General features: G+C 45.2%; 1 protein-coding gene across 17 annotated transcripts in view; it reads left to right on the top strand.

Annotated features, from left to right (window-relative positions):
- LOC118509922 (actin-binding LIM protein 2) overlaps positions 1-12,001 on the top strand; it is a 39,661-nt gene extending 27,660 nt beyond the window's left edge. For 8 of the 17 annotated variants that reach the window (XM_036051241.1, XM_036051244.1, XM_036051237.1 and 5 more), the window contains exons 3-12: positions 2,570-2,880; positions 3,215-3,603; positions 3,718-4,084; positions 4,860-4,925; positions 5,170-5,723; positions 5,813-6,126; positions 7,815-7,915; positions 9,587-9,653; positions 9,732-9,967; positions 10,049-12,001. In XM_036051241.1, the coding sequence (XP_035907134.1) occupies positions 2,570-2,880; positions 3,215-3,603; positions 3,718-4,084; positions 4,860-4,925; positions 5,170-5,723; positions 5,813-6,126; positions 7,815-7,915; positions 9,587-9,653; positions 9,732-9,967; positions 10,049-10,162 (2,519 nt within the window). In that variant the 3' untranslated portion in view covers positions 10,163-12,001. Of the gene's footprint in view, positions 1-2,569; positions 2,881-3,214; positions 3,604-3,717; positions 4,085-4,859; positions 4,926-5,169; positions 5,724-5,812; positions 6,127-6,828; positions 6,918-7,814; positions 7,916-9,586; positions 9,654-9,731; positions 9,968-10,048 lie in introns of all 17 variants that reach the window. The other 9 variants (XM_036051246.1, XM_036051247.1, XM_036051249.1 and 6 more) reach the window with 6 other exon arrangements.
- The last annotated feature ends 5,302 nt before the right edge of the window (positions 12,002-17,303 follow it).

A 17,303-nucleotide genomic window follows, 5' to 3' on the forward strand; every position in this document is an offset into this window, starting at 1 on the left:
GTTCGTTTTAGTGGTGGATTTATGTAATGACGTGACAGAGTCGTTTTTTAGAAGACTCTATTTAATGTATCGCAAATGTTGTCCTTGCCTGTCGCGTAGATCCTGCAATGTATTCGCGATTTGAAAGCCAACAGAGAGGTACGATACATTTCATTATCTCGTTCTATGTGTAATCAATATTCGAGGTGCTGGAATCCATTAGAGAAATTAAAACTCGCTTTCATGGGGAAGTTAGATCCAACAGAAATATCAAGTGCTTCAAACACATTCAGTACCGGCGTTCCCGGTGCGAGTCTCTGTTATCAGGTCCCCGGTGGAATGATTGTAGTTGCTGCTGGAATCCATTAGCACCTTCACCTTGAAGGTCAATTGACGACTTACGGTTGGACGTTCGAAATACCTCAACTGCCTGTCTGCCTACCTCAAGGAACACTATTCCTCACATCACACGCGCTCATCATCACTACTTGTCAGAAAGTTAAGACCTTGCACATCGAACATCACCTTATGGCGAGGGCACCATACGCCACCATGATGGCTGGTCCGGTGAAGAAAACATCCCGTCCGCCTTCTTTGCTTTGTTTTACCTCCTCCCAATTGTACCAAACGGCGCATGAACTTGCCTGTTTGCCACTGACTAACGCGCTGATTGGACATCACCAACATGGGATCGTAATCAGTGTGCACGGTGGACCGAGCCACCTCCAACGCCCAGGTGATAACAAATAATGAGGGTTTGCCAGTGTCAAGAAATTTCGCGCGAAATGACACTGAGAGCGCAATGCCGAGAGGTAATGTGTGGTTCATTTGTTGGAAACGGTCGGTGTGGTTGTCGTTTGTCATCCGTTTAAGAGTTGTGTGGGGAACGAGCGACTGCGTACACCATAGTACCGTCGTTAGATACAATTTGACGCATGGCATGTTTTGAGCGCAATGTTATCAGCGCTTACTCGGGCTCGGGCGTCTTATCAAACGCGCACGGTCTTTCTGATTCTACCAATGTCCATTTGTCGCCGTACCGCCACGGTCGGGGTAAGATATAGGGTGAAGTTTATCGAAGAAGATTCGTCCTGCCGACGATGGTCCCGTTCGCTGCATGTATTCTCGTCATCCTCCGCAATTGATGGGTCATGAGCGTGGAGCGCGAGCAATGGTAATTGTGTGATAAATTGTAACACATTCCCCACAGCTTGCTCGAAGGCACGGACGAAGAGGTTTAGAGGTTAGGAGAGAACTGTGGGGACCGATTCTAACAAGCTCCACCGTATGATGACGTACCGCTGGTGTTGATTGGAAGAAAGGAGGAACTTGCAGGAAAAGGGTTGTGGAATAACATATCTTCAACTGTTTCTGCTTCGCGCCATGCTTCTACCCCTGCCTTCACCGCCACCATCATCATCCTACACAGGGTAATCGATTATGATGATTATCGTCGTTTGCATTGCAGTTGACAGACTGACATTGACCAAAACCCGGACGTGTAACACTGGAGACAAGTCGCGTAGTACGCCAGCCTGTAGAGACGGAGACAGAGGGAAGCTATATTTATGGGAAACATATGACGACCTAGCGGACTTGTGTGTTTGTGTCAGAATAGCTTCACATCGGGGGGCTTTTCGGGTGGGGTTCCATCCATAGCCATAGTAGCATTACATAATGGACTGTCCAAAAATTAACTCGGCAAATCTGATAGCAATCTTGCGAGCTGGAAGAAGCATGATCGTGATGTTCAACCACTAATTGTTGGATTATTTATAACTGATTCTTCCTGTCAAATGAAGTGACGTGAAGCGAGAATAACTCTTCAAGAAAACGTGTTCAGAATGTGACATAAATTATGTCGCAGCTTAAAGATAAATGGTGCCTCGTGATTAAAATGGATAATTAACTGCTTCCTTTGAGGGGCCATCCAACCAACTGTACAACAGTTTTCATAATTTGTCCAATAAAAAGCAGCGATCATTCTGCTTGCCAGAGGCATGGTAGGTTGATTTTTTTATCTGTACATTCCAATGTTGGCGATAACCACCAGTCAGTCAGTCAGTCCGGCCAGATAACCCTCCGTCGGAAGGTTTGTAGTCTAGCAGTTTGATGGTTGATAGATTACATCGAGTTTTATGTTTATTTCCAGTAATCGAGCCTAAATATCAGCGCTTGCCTGGGTGTATTAAGGTGGCGGCGCACTGTTAGCTTCCACTTTTGCAATACCGATCGGTAAGCGGCCATCTATGGGGTGGCGATGGTTGTTAACAGCAGCGAGACCTAATATAGTGACACAACAGTATTAATGTGCGCGCTCTAATCGATTTCATTTTTCATAATCTCTTCATTCGGACTGTTGTAGTGCGGAGAATGGAGGCAAAGTTGGGGTTGCCCCACCGTATATCGTAAACCCGATAGTTGGAATGTTAACTGGCAAATAATCGCTTTATTATCAGCAGGAAGAGATTTTCACCATAGTCATTAAAGTTGAAGTTGTTATGGCTGTTTGGGGAAATTTATTACATCGTCTTGAAGTTTAAATTTCAAAACATACTAACTAACCTTTTCTTCTTTCCTTAACTTGCAGGTAAAAGCAAAATCCAGTGCAGCAAGTGTCAGAAAAAGTGTTCCGGTGAGGTGTTGCGCGTTTCGGATCGTTACTTCCACAAGACATGCTTCCAGTGCACCAAGTGTCACAAGTCGCTCGCCACCGGTGGGTTCTTCTCGAAGGATGGTTCCTACTATTGCACACTGGACTATCAGAAGCTGTACGGGACAAAGTGTGCCGCCTGCGGCCAGTACGTCGAGGGCGAAGTTGTATCGACGATGGGCAACACATATCATCAGAAGTGCTTCACCTGCAGCAAATGCAAACAACCGTTCAAATCTGGCAGCAAGGTAAGAAGAGATCTCACACACACTGCTCGGCTATGGTGACGAACCTGCGATGTCATCCATTAGCGAATCCTGGTCCAGAAGATTCTCCGGGGCACAAAAAAAAAATCATAACCGAAAAAAGTTGTGTCATCTCTTGTACAATGCGTATGCACTTATCCATCTTACGACGTGATAAGTGTTACGTGTTCCTGACCCTCTTGCTTTCGTGAAGTTTTTTTTGTTCTTTGGAGGTGTTCAATCATAACGAGGATACTTAACGTGTCGTTGTTTGTTAATATGTGTTGTGTACCACATTTTATCCCCCGTCTTTTGGGATAAAACGATTTTCCAAAAGGTTACCAACACCGGTAAGGAGGTGTTGTGCGAGTGCTGCGTCAAATGTCCACCCAGTAGCGGTGTGGGCGGCGGTGGAGGAGCACCAGTTGGATCGCCGACGATCGCCGGCAGTGGTGCAGCAAGCGGTGGTGCTTCGACCACCGTATCGCCCAAGAATCGTGCAATCGAGCAAAAGCAGGAGCAGCGTACGATCAAGGAGATCACTTCGAGCCCAACTAAAGCGGCCACACTGCAGCACCATCAGGAGACGGTGAAGAAGCAGCAGCAGTTGCTGCAGAACGGTGGCAAACAGCCGGATCCGAACGATTGTGCCGGTTGTCAGCAGCAGCTGAAGGAGGGTCAGGCTCTGATTGCTCTCGACCGCCAATGGCACATTTGGTGCTTCAAGTGAGTATGGTATTTTGGGAAGACTTACGTGCGGCTTCTCTCTCTCTCTCTCTCTCTCTCTCTCTCTCTCTCTCCGCTAAGTTTTTACTAATTGCGGCCCTTTTATGTTTACAGATGTAATGCCTGCGGTACGACACTGAACGGCGAGTATATGGGTAAGGACGGTGTGCCGTACTGTGAGAAAGACTTCCAGAAGTCGTTCGGCGTGAAGTGTGCCCACTGCAATCGGTACATTAGTGGCAAGGTGTTGCAGGCCGGTGATAACCATCACTTCCATCCCACGTGCGCTCGGTGCACGAAGTGTGGCGATCCATTCGGTGATGGGGAGGAGATGTATCTGCAGGGTGGTGCCATCTGGCATCCGCGGTGCGGCCCAGGACCATCGTCCGAGGCCGCCATTTTGAATGGGGTCGATACGAATGGCTTTAACACGGAGACGGAGTTTGATCGCACCAGTACAAGCGGTATGAGTGAAATTCAGGTAAGTGCTGGGTGGATCGAACAGACCGTGCTTTCCTCGTTGCAAGCTGCTGCCACAGCTATGCTAGCAAACGTTTTTGAAATGAATGTGTCTAACGCAACAAACAAAACAAGAAGCTTTAAACGTTCACTTTAATTCGATAAAAAAATCTAAAGATCTAATTTCAAATATCTCCGGGTCACGTGTTAGGTGTCGAGCGCCTGAAAGTATGCAATTTTTGTAAACTTTTAGTTACCATTACTTATTGAAAAGATCGCTCATCCTATCGCTCGGCAAAAAGCTGTACAGGGAAATGATTAAATTATTTAAATGTTTTCGTTACATCACACAAAGTATTATGCTATTTATGCAACAATTTGATAGCTATTTTTTCTTAATTTTTAAGCCAGCAAGTATATATTATAAAGCTACCATTATTTTGTGTTTAACAGTATCAGCTAGCATGAGATGCAGTAGTTGCTGCTCTTATCGTATCTTATCGTAAGGTGCTATCTGTCAAAATTTTCGATAAAATGTTTGGTTTCTTCATACGACAGAAATCTGCAGGCTTGGCCATCTGGCAAATACCATACAAAATATTACAGAACCTTACGACAAAAAAAGTATACGATAGAGCTGTGCCACCAGCCTTATGTGTTTTAATGATGCAATATTTTTTTTTACATTATTTTTTGCACTTTTTGCTTTTTTTTCTTCTTTTTCTCTCTTCATTTCTTTCTTTCTTTCTTTCTTTCTGTGTTTCCTTCCTATGTTCTCTTTATATTGCTCTTTTCAGTTCACGTATCGTTCACAAACTCCGAGTGTTAATGGTTCAGTTTATAGTCCCTACACGCATAGAAAGGTTAGTTGTCTTTGGCGCAAAGGTCAAAGGTCTAGTTTTATTATTTTGCTATTATTCTATTCGGTTAAGTATTGCTTATGATTTTATTTACTACGTACGAAAATGCTTGTTCCCGTAACTATATGCACTGCTCCGCGGCCTTCAATGTCTGCTGACTGGCGCTGCATTATAATCGCGCTTATGCGTTACCATGATATTGAATTTTATTTAATTTATTCTTTTACTTTTTTCCCGACTTTTAAAGTATCATCGTACCACAAGCCCGGGCCTAATATTAAGAGAATACAAAAATCAAGGCTATGAGGATATTGCCCGTATCTACACCTACAGCTACCTAACCGAGGAGCCGGGCTATCTGCGGCGCCCGATCGAACCGTACGATAGGGCCCCGGTATCGCCCCACTTTCATCGTCCCGTGCACTACCACACAGCGATGAGTGTTGGTGGTGGTGGTGGTACGGCCAGCAGTGTCGGTATGCGGTCCACGTCCGGCTCTCGTTCGCACTCGCGCAGCCGCAGCGCGATGAAGGTGCTGGTAGACAGTATCCGGTCGGAAACGCCGCGCCCGAAGAGTCCGGGCATGAACAACGAGGAACCGATCGAGCTGAGCCACTATCCCGCGGCCAAGAAGCCACCGCCGGGCGAGAAACCAAAGATCGAACGGGACGATTTCCCGGCCCCGCCTTACCCGTACACGGATCCGGAGCGTCGTCGCCGCTATTCCGACTCGTACAAGGGTGTACCTGAATCAGACGACGAAGTCGACCATGCGAATAATAAGGAAAACGTTACGGAAAAGTATGCATTTGCCAGAGCATATATGGTTTAAAGCAGCAGGAGGTTTAAACGTTTGCTAACACACTTGCATTCTATTACGCTCCCAACAGACATCACACGAAGGAAGAAGAGGAGCTACGCAAGCTGAAATCATCTGGCATGGGCACGGTTATACTGAAGGACCTGCAGGAGAAGAAACGCTACGAGCACTGGAAGCAGGAAAATCTGGACCCACGCAACGCGTCCCGCACACCATCCGCTGCGAAGGAACCGATGAACCGGATGCGCTACGAATCGCCGGTCGGTGCGTCACCTTCGCGCAACCTCGACCATCAGAAACCGTTCTACGAGGACGAGTTCGATCGGTCCACCAGCTACCGTGGATCGGTCGGTCGTGCCATTGGAAACGCGACCAGTTACAACGGTAAGCTTTTGGGAGGGGTGGCGTGAATGTTGGGCAAATCCTGCGCTCAATACTAAGTGCTGTAGTGTGGTAGCAGTTCAGTAACTTTGCATACTCCGGTCGATTTACAAATTCTGGATATCGTGCAGATAGCCACAGGATAAATCAAGCGAGTTTTGTATGAAATGTGAGCAACATGCCTTGTTTATAGAGAACAATTAACCATTAAGGAAAATGAACATTAATTGAAACGAACACACATACACCGGAGTAGGGAAGAGAAACGGAGATACAGGGTTGCTCAGGCCAGTTATATGCTGTTATCATTTAGTGTTAAAAGTGGGAACTGGCCTGAGAAACCCTGTAATGCGTGTGTGTGTGTTGGCTGTTGTGTTTTCTGCTCCCCTATATTGTTTTGTCCTGAATGGTATTGTGTTTTTCTTTTTTAATTACACACGTTCCGAGAGGGGTCTCTCTCTCCTCCTGCAATGTACTTATTTTCCACGTGTGTGTCTCTGTCGTGCGTGTGTTGTTTTGTTTTGTACTTTATAATTGATTTGGTTTGATTTAAAACGTTTTCTTTTCTTTTCCACCTCCCCTCTCTCTCTCCTCTTCTTCATGTCCTTTCGCCTTCCGTTTTTTTTCTTCTCGGTTTTCCGCGCGCACACACACCCACATTTCACCCTTTTCTCTTACGCCCGTACGGCCATCTCCATCCATTAGCCATCCATTCGTACAGGTCACCTCCGAAGCCGGGATATGGATTCAAAACGTCCACACTGCCACCGTCGCTAAGAAACGGTTACAGCTCCGTAAGTCTCGCTCGCTATTCCCTCGGTGAATCCTTCTCCGACACGTGAATGAACGATGGATGATAATTGTTTTGGGTGGTTCGGCGAACTGCATAACACGCAATCCGCAATTGTAGACCTGTTTGTTTGCTGTTGTGGGCCGCTTGCTAAACTTCTATCCCTAATCTTAATCTACCCGTGTATCGTTCCACTAATGTTGTGTGCGTCTGGCGCTAATCCCCATCTAACAAGCATCGTGTGGTAAATGTATTATTAAGTTGTGCATTAATCCTGAACAGGCCAGGATACGTCATCCTGTAGCGTCGATAAATCAATTGCGATCACCGGTTGTCGGTTTAGTTGGTGTTAGTGTTCTGTAACACATTAAAAGGCTAGAACTGTGGTCCAGAGTGTAGCAGGGCTTATTGTTTCTGTGTCTAACTGCAACATTCTCATACGATTGTTCTTCTTCTCTCTCTCTTTCTCTTTTTCTTATTTCATCAAATTCACCCCTTTCTTCCTCATCACACACACACGCACACCCGTCGTCATCATTCGTCGTCATGCTTTGTGGTTGCGCTCTGTGTCCATCTGGATGAACGGACCATGAAACTTCATCTAAATATTTCCCCCCGGGCGGTGGTGATGGTGAAATGCTTCCACACCTTGGGTATACCTAATGTGTGTGTGTGTGTCAACACACATACATACAAAACCATCACATCTAACAACGTGCCAAACTTGCCACTTGCTCTGCTGTACTACTACTGTGCGTCGCTATACGCTCTGCCATTAATGTGTGCCAACTACTAAAAACACCACATCACCCACAACAAACTAACACTGCAACACTCACAAACGTACCAAACTAATCAACCTTACTACAAAATCCACAAAACCAAAATCATACACCGGCAGTGGTGAGTTCCTTACGACAAGTACCTAAACCGGGTTACGGCTTGGCCCCTCGTTCGCATACCTTCAGTTCCGCTACGTCCGGTTCTGCTCACGGTGTTCCTGTAAGCTGGCTTTTACTGTAGCTACGTTTATATGTGTTTTTGTTCCATATTTTGTTTTCATTTACCTCACCTCACCGTTTTCTTTTTATCTTAACACACTCACCAATTGTTACACACTTAAAATTTTTTTAGAACAAAAAAAGTGGATAATCCAAATTTTCATGTTTTTTACGATTCCTTTTCAATTGGTCCTCTTTTTTTTGAAGTTGAAAAACGTATTTTTTCTTAAACTATCGGATTCTTCTCTTGCTCTTCCTAATATATTTTTTTAATTTTTATCACGTTTTAAAGCAGAAGAAGCTACTTAAATTTTCCAATTTTCATATTTTAAAATTGATATATGTGTGTGTGTGTGTTTTCTGTTTTATGTTTTCACTACCACAGTCCTTGACACAACTATAGGAGCACCTGTTTTTTGAGCATAAAAGAAGCTCCAGAAGAGTTAGCTGCTAAACATGATGTTCTAGCAAGTTGTAGAGAATCACAAAACACACAGTTTGGAGAAAAAAGTATAAATAAACACCCACCTTTTTTTGACACCTGCAAAATTCCTCCGTATCACATAACTGTACGAACAGCTACGGACAATAGTTTTATCCGCTATTGTAATAGTTTAAAAATGAGGACCAAAGAAGGAGCTGTTGAAACGCGATTGAATTTTTTAGAAATCGTTTACTCGAGGAAATCAAAAAATTAGTACAACAAATTTCAACTTCGGTTCGGAACTGATCCTGCTGATTCCCGTCGGGTAGGCGCGACTTTCTTTTTTGCTGATCTTTCTTCTATGCTCTCCAACTGACAGATCATTGGGAGCCCTTCAAAGTTTTCAACAGGAGCTCTAGACAACGTAAATATATTTTTAGCTCTTTTTAACGTAAATATATTTTTAGAATACTTTACTAACCTTTTTTGGCTCCTTGTCATTTACTTTATATGGAGTAATTTTGCAGGTATCAAAAAACACTAGAAAAAGTGTGTATAAAATTATACTTTTTTCTTCAAAATATGTGTTTTATGAGCCACTTCAACTTACTAGAACATTATATTTAGCTAACTCTTCTAGAGCTTCTTTTATTCTCAAAAAAATGAAACAGGTGTGTCTATTGTTTTGTTAAGCACTGTATAACATGCGCATGACCACTTTTTCTCTTGTGCACTCCTCAATTTTTGGAGTGTTTTGCTTTTTGATAGCTGTTTTCTTGCTCTCGGTGTAACCTTTCCTGCTAGGAGAAATCTGCTTTACGGGGCCAAGTGTTTTGTTTCGTTTCCTGAGTGCATCCTTTAACCCGATTTCACTACGTACTACGTAGCGTCACGCCTGTGTCTCGTAGCCGATGCAATTTCTTTCTTGCACTCTTTTTGTAAATTTTTCGGTTTTTTGTTTCAATTCTACTTTCAATCACTGCACTGGGAACGGCTTTACTAATCGATGATGGCTGATTAGAAGCACTAATCCTATTGCCTGGCTTAACGTTTCGTCACCTAGATAGGAAGCGTGTATGTGTATTTTATTTTATCCTTTTTTAACTAAAGTTGTTGCTGCTTGTGCATGTTTGTTCGTGTATGGTGAAGGTTATTTTTATGTGTGTGTGTTTTTAATTTCTTTATATCTTTCCCGTCCCGTTGGTTTTGAGCTATGCTAAAACACGTTTCGCCCCCCACTCATTGCAGGATTTCTCATTCAGCGGACTCGGAGATAAGACCCACAGTACGGAGTTTAGCTGCGGCAAAAGCGACAGTAAGATTTAAGATTTGCTTTTTATAAATATCGGGTACCGTACATGCTGACGGACGCTGCTATTCTGTTGCGTTACAGTTTCCGGCGATTCCATAACGGAGGGCGATCGTCGTGCGCTCGGTGCCGAAATTCCTGCCTCCAGCACGTACTCCGGTGCCCTTTCCTACCATTACCCGCAGCAACCGACACGTCGCAGCTTGCCCAACATGGCCCACTCGATGCTGGTGCACGAGCCGGCCAAAATTTATCCCTACCATCTGCTACTAATCACCAACTACCGATTGCCGTCGGACGTTGATAGATGTAATCTAGAGGTATGCATAGGCGAAGGCTGAGCAGAGGACGCACCCCGCTTACACGACCGTCCCGGTTTTCCTTTTCTTTCTGTTTTTCAGCGTCACCTATCGGATGTGGAGTTTGAAGCGATCCTACAATGTACGCGGCCCGAGTTTTACCGTATGCCCCAGTGGAAGCGCAATGACATGAAACGACGTGCGCGTCTGTTTTAAAGCGCATTGCCACCAGCCGACGCAAACGCATTCAAAAAAACGCACCCCAAAATGCTAAAACGACTTTTCTGATTATCTTCCTTGCCGGGCAAAACGGAAGAGACTCCAGAAACACCAAGCAATCTGGTGTGCTAATGGCGCTATATTTTGTATCACCAGCAACCTGGTCTCTAGTAGTGTTACTTTGTTTTGTTTTGTTTGTTTGTTTTATTTTTCCGTTTCCATCGTTTAATGTGGACTCTGGTGCACTTGCAAGGGACGCTGTCGCGTTCATACTATCGTAACTATTATGATTAATATTATTATCCTTATTGACCATGTAACAAAGCGTTACAGTGCGTTACGTCGCGCGTAGGTATCTTCTGCTTCTTCTTCTTGCTGGCTGGCGCCGTGTATTACCTTGCGAAATTTAATGCGACCCTTTAAATTTAGCTTGACGATTGAGACGACTGGTAAACGTTAGATTTTCGTGTGTTTTTGTTATTTATAATTTAAATTGGTTGAATCAAAACAGCAAACAAACACATATTAATCCACGATCTTGAGTGAATTTCCCAACTTTGCCAACCGATAGGGGCAATCAATGATGATCATTCGCTTCGCAGCTTCAAATTGGCCTATAGATCGTCGTAACAGAAAAAAAACGAAATAAAACATGTGTGTGTGTGTGTGTGTTTGTTTGTGGCGTACGTGGTGCACGGTGCAACTGTGGCTGGATTCTAATGCATTTATGTTAGGCTAGCATCGGTATGGAACCAATCAACATTATTACATCCCGATAACGAGCAAAAACACTCACACACACAACAAAAGCGAACCCGACGATACAAACACACACACGCGAACTTTCTAGATATGGATTGAGCAAACAACCCAGATTTAAAACTGAAAATTCAGAGCTAGCCTTAATTGCAACTAGTTGTAGATTTTACAAATAGTGGACACGTGGACTATTATGTGGGTACAACTATAGACAGCAAACGAGAGAGAGCGAGAGAGATAGAGAGTGTAGGTGAGGGAGAAAAAAGGCAAACGGAAATAGGAAAGCGCTCGTTATAAAGCTAGAGAGATATTTATGAGTTTTATTTATACGAACGATTATAAAATAGAGCATAACAAAATCACACTCTTAGGCAGGAAGATAATGAAACGAAAGCAAACGGACACACACACACGCGCATGCTAGAGCGCAACGTCGTTTAAATTAATGCTGAAAACAAAAGGATATGTGAAAAAGAGAATGGATTGTGTGTGTGTGTGTGTGAGTATGTGCAATTGACGCGATATCCTTCACGATTGAGTTTGCCGAAACGAAACAGCAAACAGCAGCACTGCCCACGTTTTGCTTCCGGTTTGCTTTGCGCTGCTACATGCGTAAGTCGCCGCGCGTCATCGTTGGATGCTTTCGTGCGCGAGTGTTTCAGATAAAAGTAAGGGAAATCGGTTCTTGTGGCAAGACACTAGTCGCTTCGGCAGCATAGCGCATAAACCGCATCGCATTCAAAGCAGCAGAACGTTGAAGAAGAAATGTGTACCTTTCGTCATGATATTGAAGGCTCCTTAAGGGTCACGTGAACCTTAAGCAAACTCAGAAAAAACAGATGAAGAAATATTTTTTTGCAATCGTATCGCGCGCGCATCACGGCATACAAATGAGCAAACAAAAGTGCAGAAACCAGAAGCCCGAAGAAAAAAAAAGAAGCCGTACAACCGTAAAGCATCACACTCTTGATACAATGCTCTGCACCAAAGCGAGGAAGCAATGCGTTGACAAAAACAAAAATCAAATCCGCTAGCATTCTGCAATAAATATATATAAATATATAGTACGCCCTTAAATACGTGAAAGGCCCAAGGCGGCCCCCGGTCCGAGCGGAATCTGTTTGAATGCACATCACTCGACGAAAGAAATGGACTGCCCGAACACGTCTCCTCGATACCACTTACGGTGCAGCGCCGTCGTCTGTCGATCGATTATTCCGGCCGTTCTGGCGGACGCATCAACGACATCACTCCATCTCAGTTTGGGCCTATCACGCCACCTTGGTTCGTGTGGACGGCGTAAAAGGACTTCACGAGTTGGGTTTTCCGGTGATAATTCTCATGACATGACTAGTCCACCGTAGCCTGGCGCGTCTAATTCGCTGCACGGTGGTGAGATCATCGTACAGCTCATAGAGCTCGTCATTTTAACGGCTCCTCCATTGTCCTTCCACACATACGGGGCCAACAATCCCTCTGAATATCTTCCTTTCCATTCTTTTCGAAAGCGACTAAGAGGTTTCCGGCAGTCTTGGACAGAGTCCATGTCTCAAAGGCTATGCGAGTACAGGGTAATATGAATGTCCGCTGGTGGTGCAAAAAGGATCGTCCCTTTTTGGTGTTTGCCGGTGGTAATCTCCAACCCGAGGATGTTCTGTGCCGCACGCTCGATCCTTTGATAAGCTTCTGCTACGTCGGAGAGCCTCAAACCAAAGGTGTCTGTCTATGACATCAGCGTATGCCAGGATCTGGATTGACTATTAGAAGAAGGTCCCCGAAAGCTTCCATCTCCGAATCACGGATGGCTTACTCTAGCGCCAGATTGAAAATAAGCCAGGCAAGTCCATCTCCCTGACGCAGAGCCCTAAGAGTTTTCTATCCACCTTCACCTGGCTTGTGATGTTGGCCATTGCCTTTCTTGCAAGTCTGGTTAGTTTGGCCGGGATTGTAAAAGAGCTCATTGCGTCGTATAGTTTCTAGATCGTGGTCCCAGCGGACGCTGTTTGTGAAATATGTGAAAGAAATGAGAAGATGTGGTAGTTAACCCATGAAGACTTTGCGAATAGATTAACTTATGTATGCTAAAGAAGCGGCTATTGCTAGTATACTGCACGCCCGTAAGACACACCCTGGCAGATAGCCAACCGTGTCATTTTGGTCACAGTTTAACGCCCTAAAGTATCTCTACGGAACGGTCCTAAACGGTCGGGAAGCGGAGATTCAGGAGTAACGAGTTCGCTAAACTTGATAAAATCTGTCCGTGCGAAGATTTCTCGCTACCCGATACGTTCCTCTTCAGGAGGTGCGTCACGAGAGAGTTCATACAGCGGTGACTCGTTAGAAGACATTAGAGCACTTCTTGACCTCACAGATCACTACATTTTACCGGCCAATCTTGAGGATGCTGCCCTAAAGGTAGGTCTTGCGTGGTGGCATTTAACGGTTTATAGAAAAGTCATCTGTTTTTCCTGTGGATATCGTGCTATACATGAGTTTCAAGGACATACAAGGAGAAATTCAACCTGTAGTCCTACCCCAACCTGTAGTGGAGTTCGTAGGTTTGTAGATTTTTATCTGAACTCTGGGGAGGCTATAGGAACGCTGACAGTCAACTTTAAACCCTTGATTCATGAGAAACGGCAAACTGCCTTGTGTGAATCTTGTTGCTCTATGTTATTATGGTTATGATGAGATGCAAATTACCTCCAGCCGCACCATGTAGGGTGCCATTCCATGACGGAATGGATTGTCAGCATTCGCCGGTACAAGGACACAGACAGATGTTTGTTCGGTGCAGCTAGCAATGTGTGGCAAAGAATATGTGTTAAACAACTTCACGCTGGCGAGTGTGCCATGGTCATGCAGGTTTGAAGGGCTCGGGAAGCTGGAAGGGATCGTGTTGTCGTGTAAGCTCCCTCAAAAGACTGGCGCTTCTGGGCCACTTCAAGGACCAGCTCTTCAGTGAGTCTGCCTGCTACAGGTGGTATTTACGATGGGTAGCGAGAAATCTCTTAGCCAATGGAGGCGCCTGGTGCCGGTAAGTAGCAGAATCCAAAGGATATATTGGGCAATAACATTTGCATTTGCAAATAGCCGGATATACCATACCATTGGTGAATAATCGCCCCATCATCATCCAGCACGCTATGCTGCGAGCTTTCGCGTGCCCTTCGTTAGTGTTAGCTCTAAAAATAGCACCCATGACACATAGCTTAAGCCCGCACACCATCTGCTCTGCTGACTCAATACGGTCCGGGATTGAAACATCCAACCAATTACGTATAGCCACTGTCGCAGCAGGGTTGGTCGTTCGGATTTGGATTGATTCGTACCAACCAACCGTATCCAGCGAAAACTGTAATACGGACAACAACAACAACAGCATCAGCAAAAAGGTGCTAACTGATCGCGATCGCTTTTGAAGACGATCGCGACGCACGAAGTATAAATTACTATGCTTTGTTTCGGAACCACCATCAGTTGAAGCTGTGCAGAGCCGTAGTGCGGACGAGCTGTTGCTTGTGTTACGTGGACACGTGGACTATGTTTTTTTTTGTGAATTTCTGGTCGGAAGTAAAAGAAAGTAAAGAACGATGAAGAGCAAGCTAAAGGTAGTGAGTGAGTCAATCCGTGAAATGAGTGAGTAATTAATATGCTACTTCCTTTTTGCAGATCTCACAGGTGGCCATATTTGTGCTGCTACTTACAGCGTGCAGCCGACTGTTAGCAGTCGAATGTGCACCAACGGTCGGGAACAATCCGGTGGTGGAGTCAAGCTTGCACGTGCTTCCGTTGGAACAAAGTGCCGATGAAGTTCCCTCCAACGGCTCACACAGTCGAACCAAACGTGCCATCATCTTCCGTCCACTGTTCGTATACCGACAGCAGCAGATCAAGAAGCAACGCGTCCGGTAGAAAAGAGTGTTCCGGTAGTGTTTCCTCCCTGGTGCCTGGAGCAGTTGTTGTGATAAATGTTAGCAAAGTAAGGAAAATAAAATTGTACTATACCTATTTATAAAAAAAGGAACGGGGATGTGGTTTTTTTCTTTGAGTGTACATGCTAGGAAAACCCCACGTCCGCCCCATGTCCGACTTTCCATGATGTTCGTCTAAAACTGGAATTCGGAAACTCGTTTTTATTAGAAGTTTAACAATTAGAACAATCGTTTTAACAATTAGAAGGAAGGTTCCGATTTTTACACCCTTCGGTTAAAATGCGTTCCAGCTGCTGATCGAAGCTGGGGGGTTCTGAAATCCAGAAGCTGGCTTATGGAATTGCTTTTAAAAATAGCCTCACCGACCGGTCTGCGAGGGACCATGTTCAAGTTCATCCGGGGTTTCCAGGTCACACGCCCAGGGATTTGTGTGAAACGGTTCACACATTCGCTTTCTCTACGAGCCAGATTTCACGAGCCACCATTACACGGCGCCTTGAAGTGGGTCTTATTTACCCGCATAGAACGCAAGTGCATAACTTGCTGCTGTCTAAACTGCAGCGTGTGAGTAAGCCCTGATCGAGCATTCTGGCGTAAATAGTCTAGCGTGTAGTGTTTTTCGCGCAAACATTTAGCACCCTTCCGTTTTTGGGGGGTGGAGGGCTGGGGTGGGAGGCTTACTCCCATTCCACGCCAGAAGGTGATCGTTTCCTGCTCCGGAAGGTGCTAATACATTCCATCAACATCTACACCTTGCGAAACGGGGTAGCAAGTGCCTCGGTCAGGTTCATGTACCCGCCGTGTGGAATGGGCGCAAAGGAGGGGGGGCCCAAAAAGAAAAGTTCAAAAGTAGGTGCAATTGGTCCATTTCAGGGACAGTTTAGAATATGGCTTCGGGATGGAAACATCGTGGTGTGGTGGGATCGCTAGCGTGGACCGTGCTGTACTGCTGGGTCACGTTCCGGTGGCTCGGTGGTGTCGTGGCAAACCAAAAGCAGCTCTATTATCCGGTATCGCCATCTTTCTACAGATCGGATTCTTGGATGCGGTACGTGCGTTGTTTGCTGCAAATGATTCGCTATAGAGAGGAAAACTAATACTTTGATTTTAACAACAGAGCCTATAGAAACAACTACAGTCCCTATGAACAATCAATCATTGGGAATGGTCCATCCGCTGCTCTAAATCCTCAGCACGTAGCCGTTGATCGGGGAAATCCCACCTATTACCGTGCGCCAGGGCGGCCTGAAGCTAATCGGGCCGGATCGGGGCCTCAAAGTCGTTGGAACGAACCATCTACTGGCTGGAGTTATTTAAACTTCCTCCAGCCTCACCGCCCGGTTTATCGTTACCCCGCGAGTGGCGTTGGTAGTGGTATGATGAATCGAAACGACGGTGCCAACTACTACTATAACAGGTAGCAAAAAGCTCCTCGCCATTCGAAGGAACCAAAAAAGCTAGATGAAAACCTCCCCTTTCTCCTCGTTTTAGACGACAAGATTCTGCACAACCATCATCACCACCACCAACGACAACGCAACGACCGAGAAAGAAAAAGCTTTTCGTACCGAATGTGTGGGGTTGAAAGGCAGCTTTTCCTGAGGGCCCGATTGCAAAACACCCGGAATTACAACTGCATTTATACGCTGACTGATCAGGAAGATATGTTTGCATAATTTTAAGAGGAAATAAAGCAGCTTTTTTTTATTTTGTATGCATTTTTTACCAAACACGTGCTCATGAGCTTTTGAGTTAAGCTTTTAATGAGGATCTGAACGGTTGATGTTGGTGTTTAGCTGATATCGGCTTTACTTATTTGGTGAATGTTTATCCGATAGCTCGATCCGAAAGCCGGCATCTGTATGAGAACTCTAGATTGGAACGGGTCAACGAGATGAAGATACATAGCCGGTTTGGTTTGATGAAGGCGGTTGTAGACTGTGGTAACCCTGGACTGAGAAAAGGACGATAAGGATATCGTGATAACCGTAAACAAATCAAGCGACAAAATCCAGTTGCGCTTCCCGAGGGCTTGCGGACTCTTCCTGAGGACGTTGTGCGAGATATTTGTTTGACTCTTTTCACGGATCAACCTGGAGGTGAGTTCGTTCCTATATCCTGGTGAGTTCGACGAGTTCGGTCTAATCCATGAGCCGTCCCGAAATCGCTACGGGTCGACTCAGATTCGTTGCACCCACGGGTCGAAGGATTCCGGTGCGCTTACTCGGTCGTTCCGACCTGAAAGAATGTAGCTACAGGAGACTTATTAGCGGTAGTCGGTAATGACCGATAAGCTTATTGATCCATCCATCCTCCCGAAGATTTACCCAGGGATGGTGATCTTGTAGTAACCGGGGAATGGTCTCCTTGCTGAAAGACAATGTAACAGAGTTATATGAAATTGAGCGATTCGTTGTTAGAGAGAATAGCATTGTGAGGGATCA

Source organism: Anopheles stephensi, chromosome 3 (genome assembly GCF_013141755.1).
Source record: "Anopheles stephensi strain Indian chromosome 3, UCI_ANSTEP_V1.0, whole genome shotgun sequence".
NCBI lineage: Eukaryota > Metazoa > Arthropoda > Insecta > Diptera > Culicidae > Anopheles > Anopheles stephensi.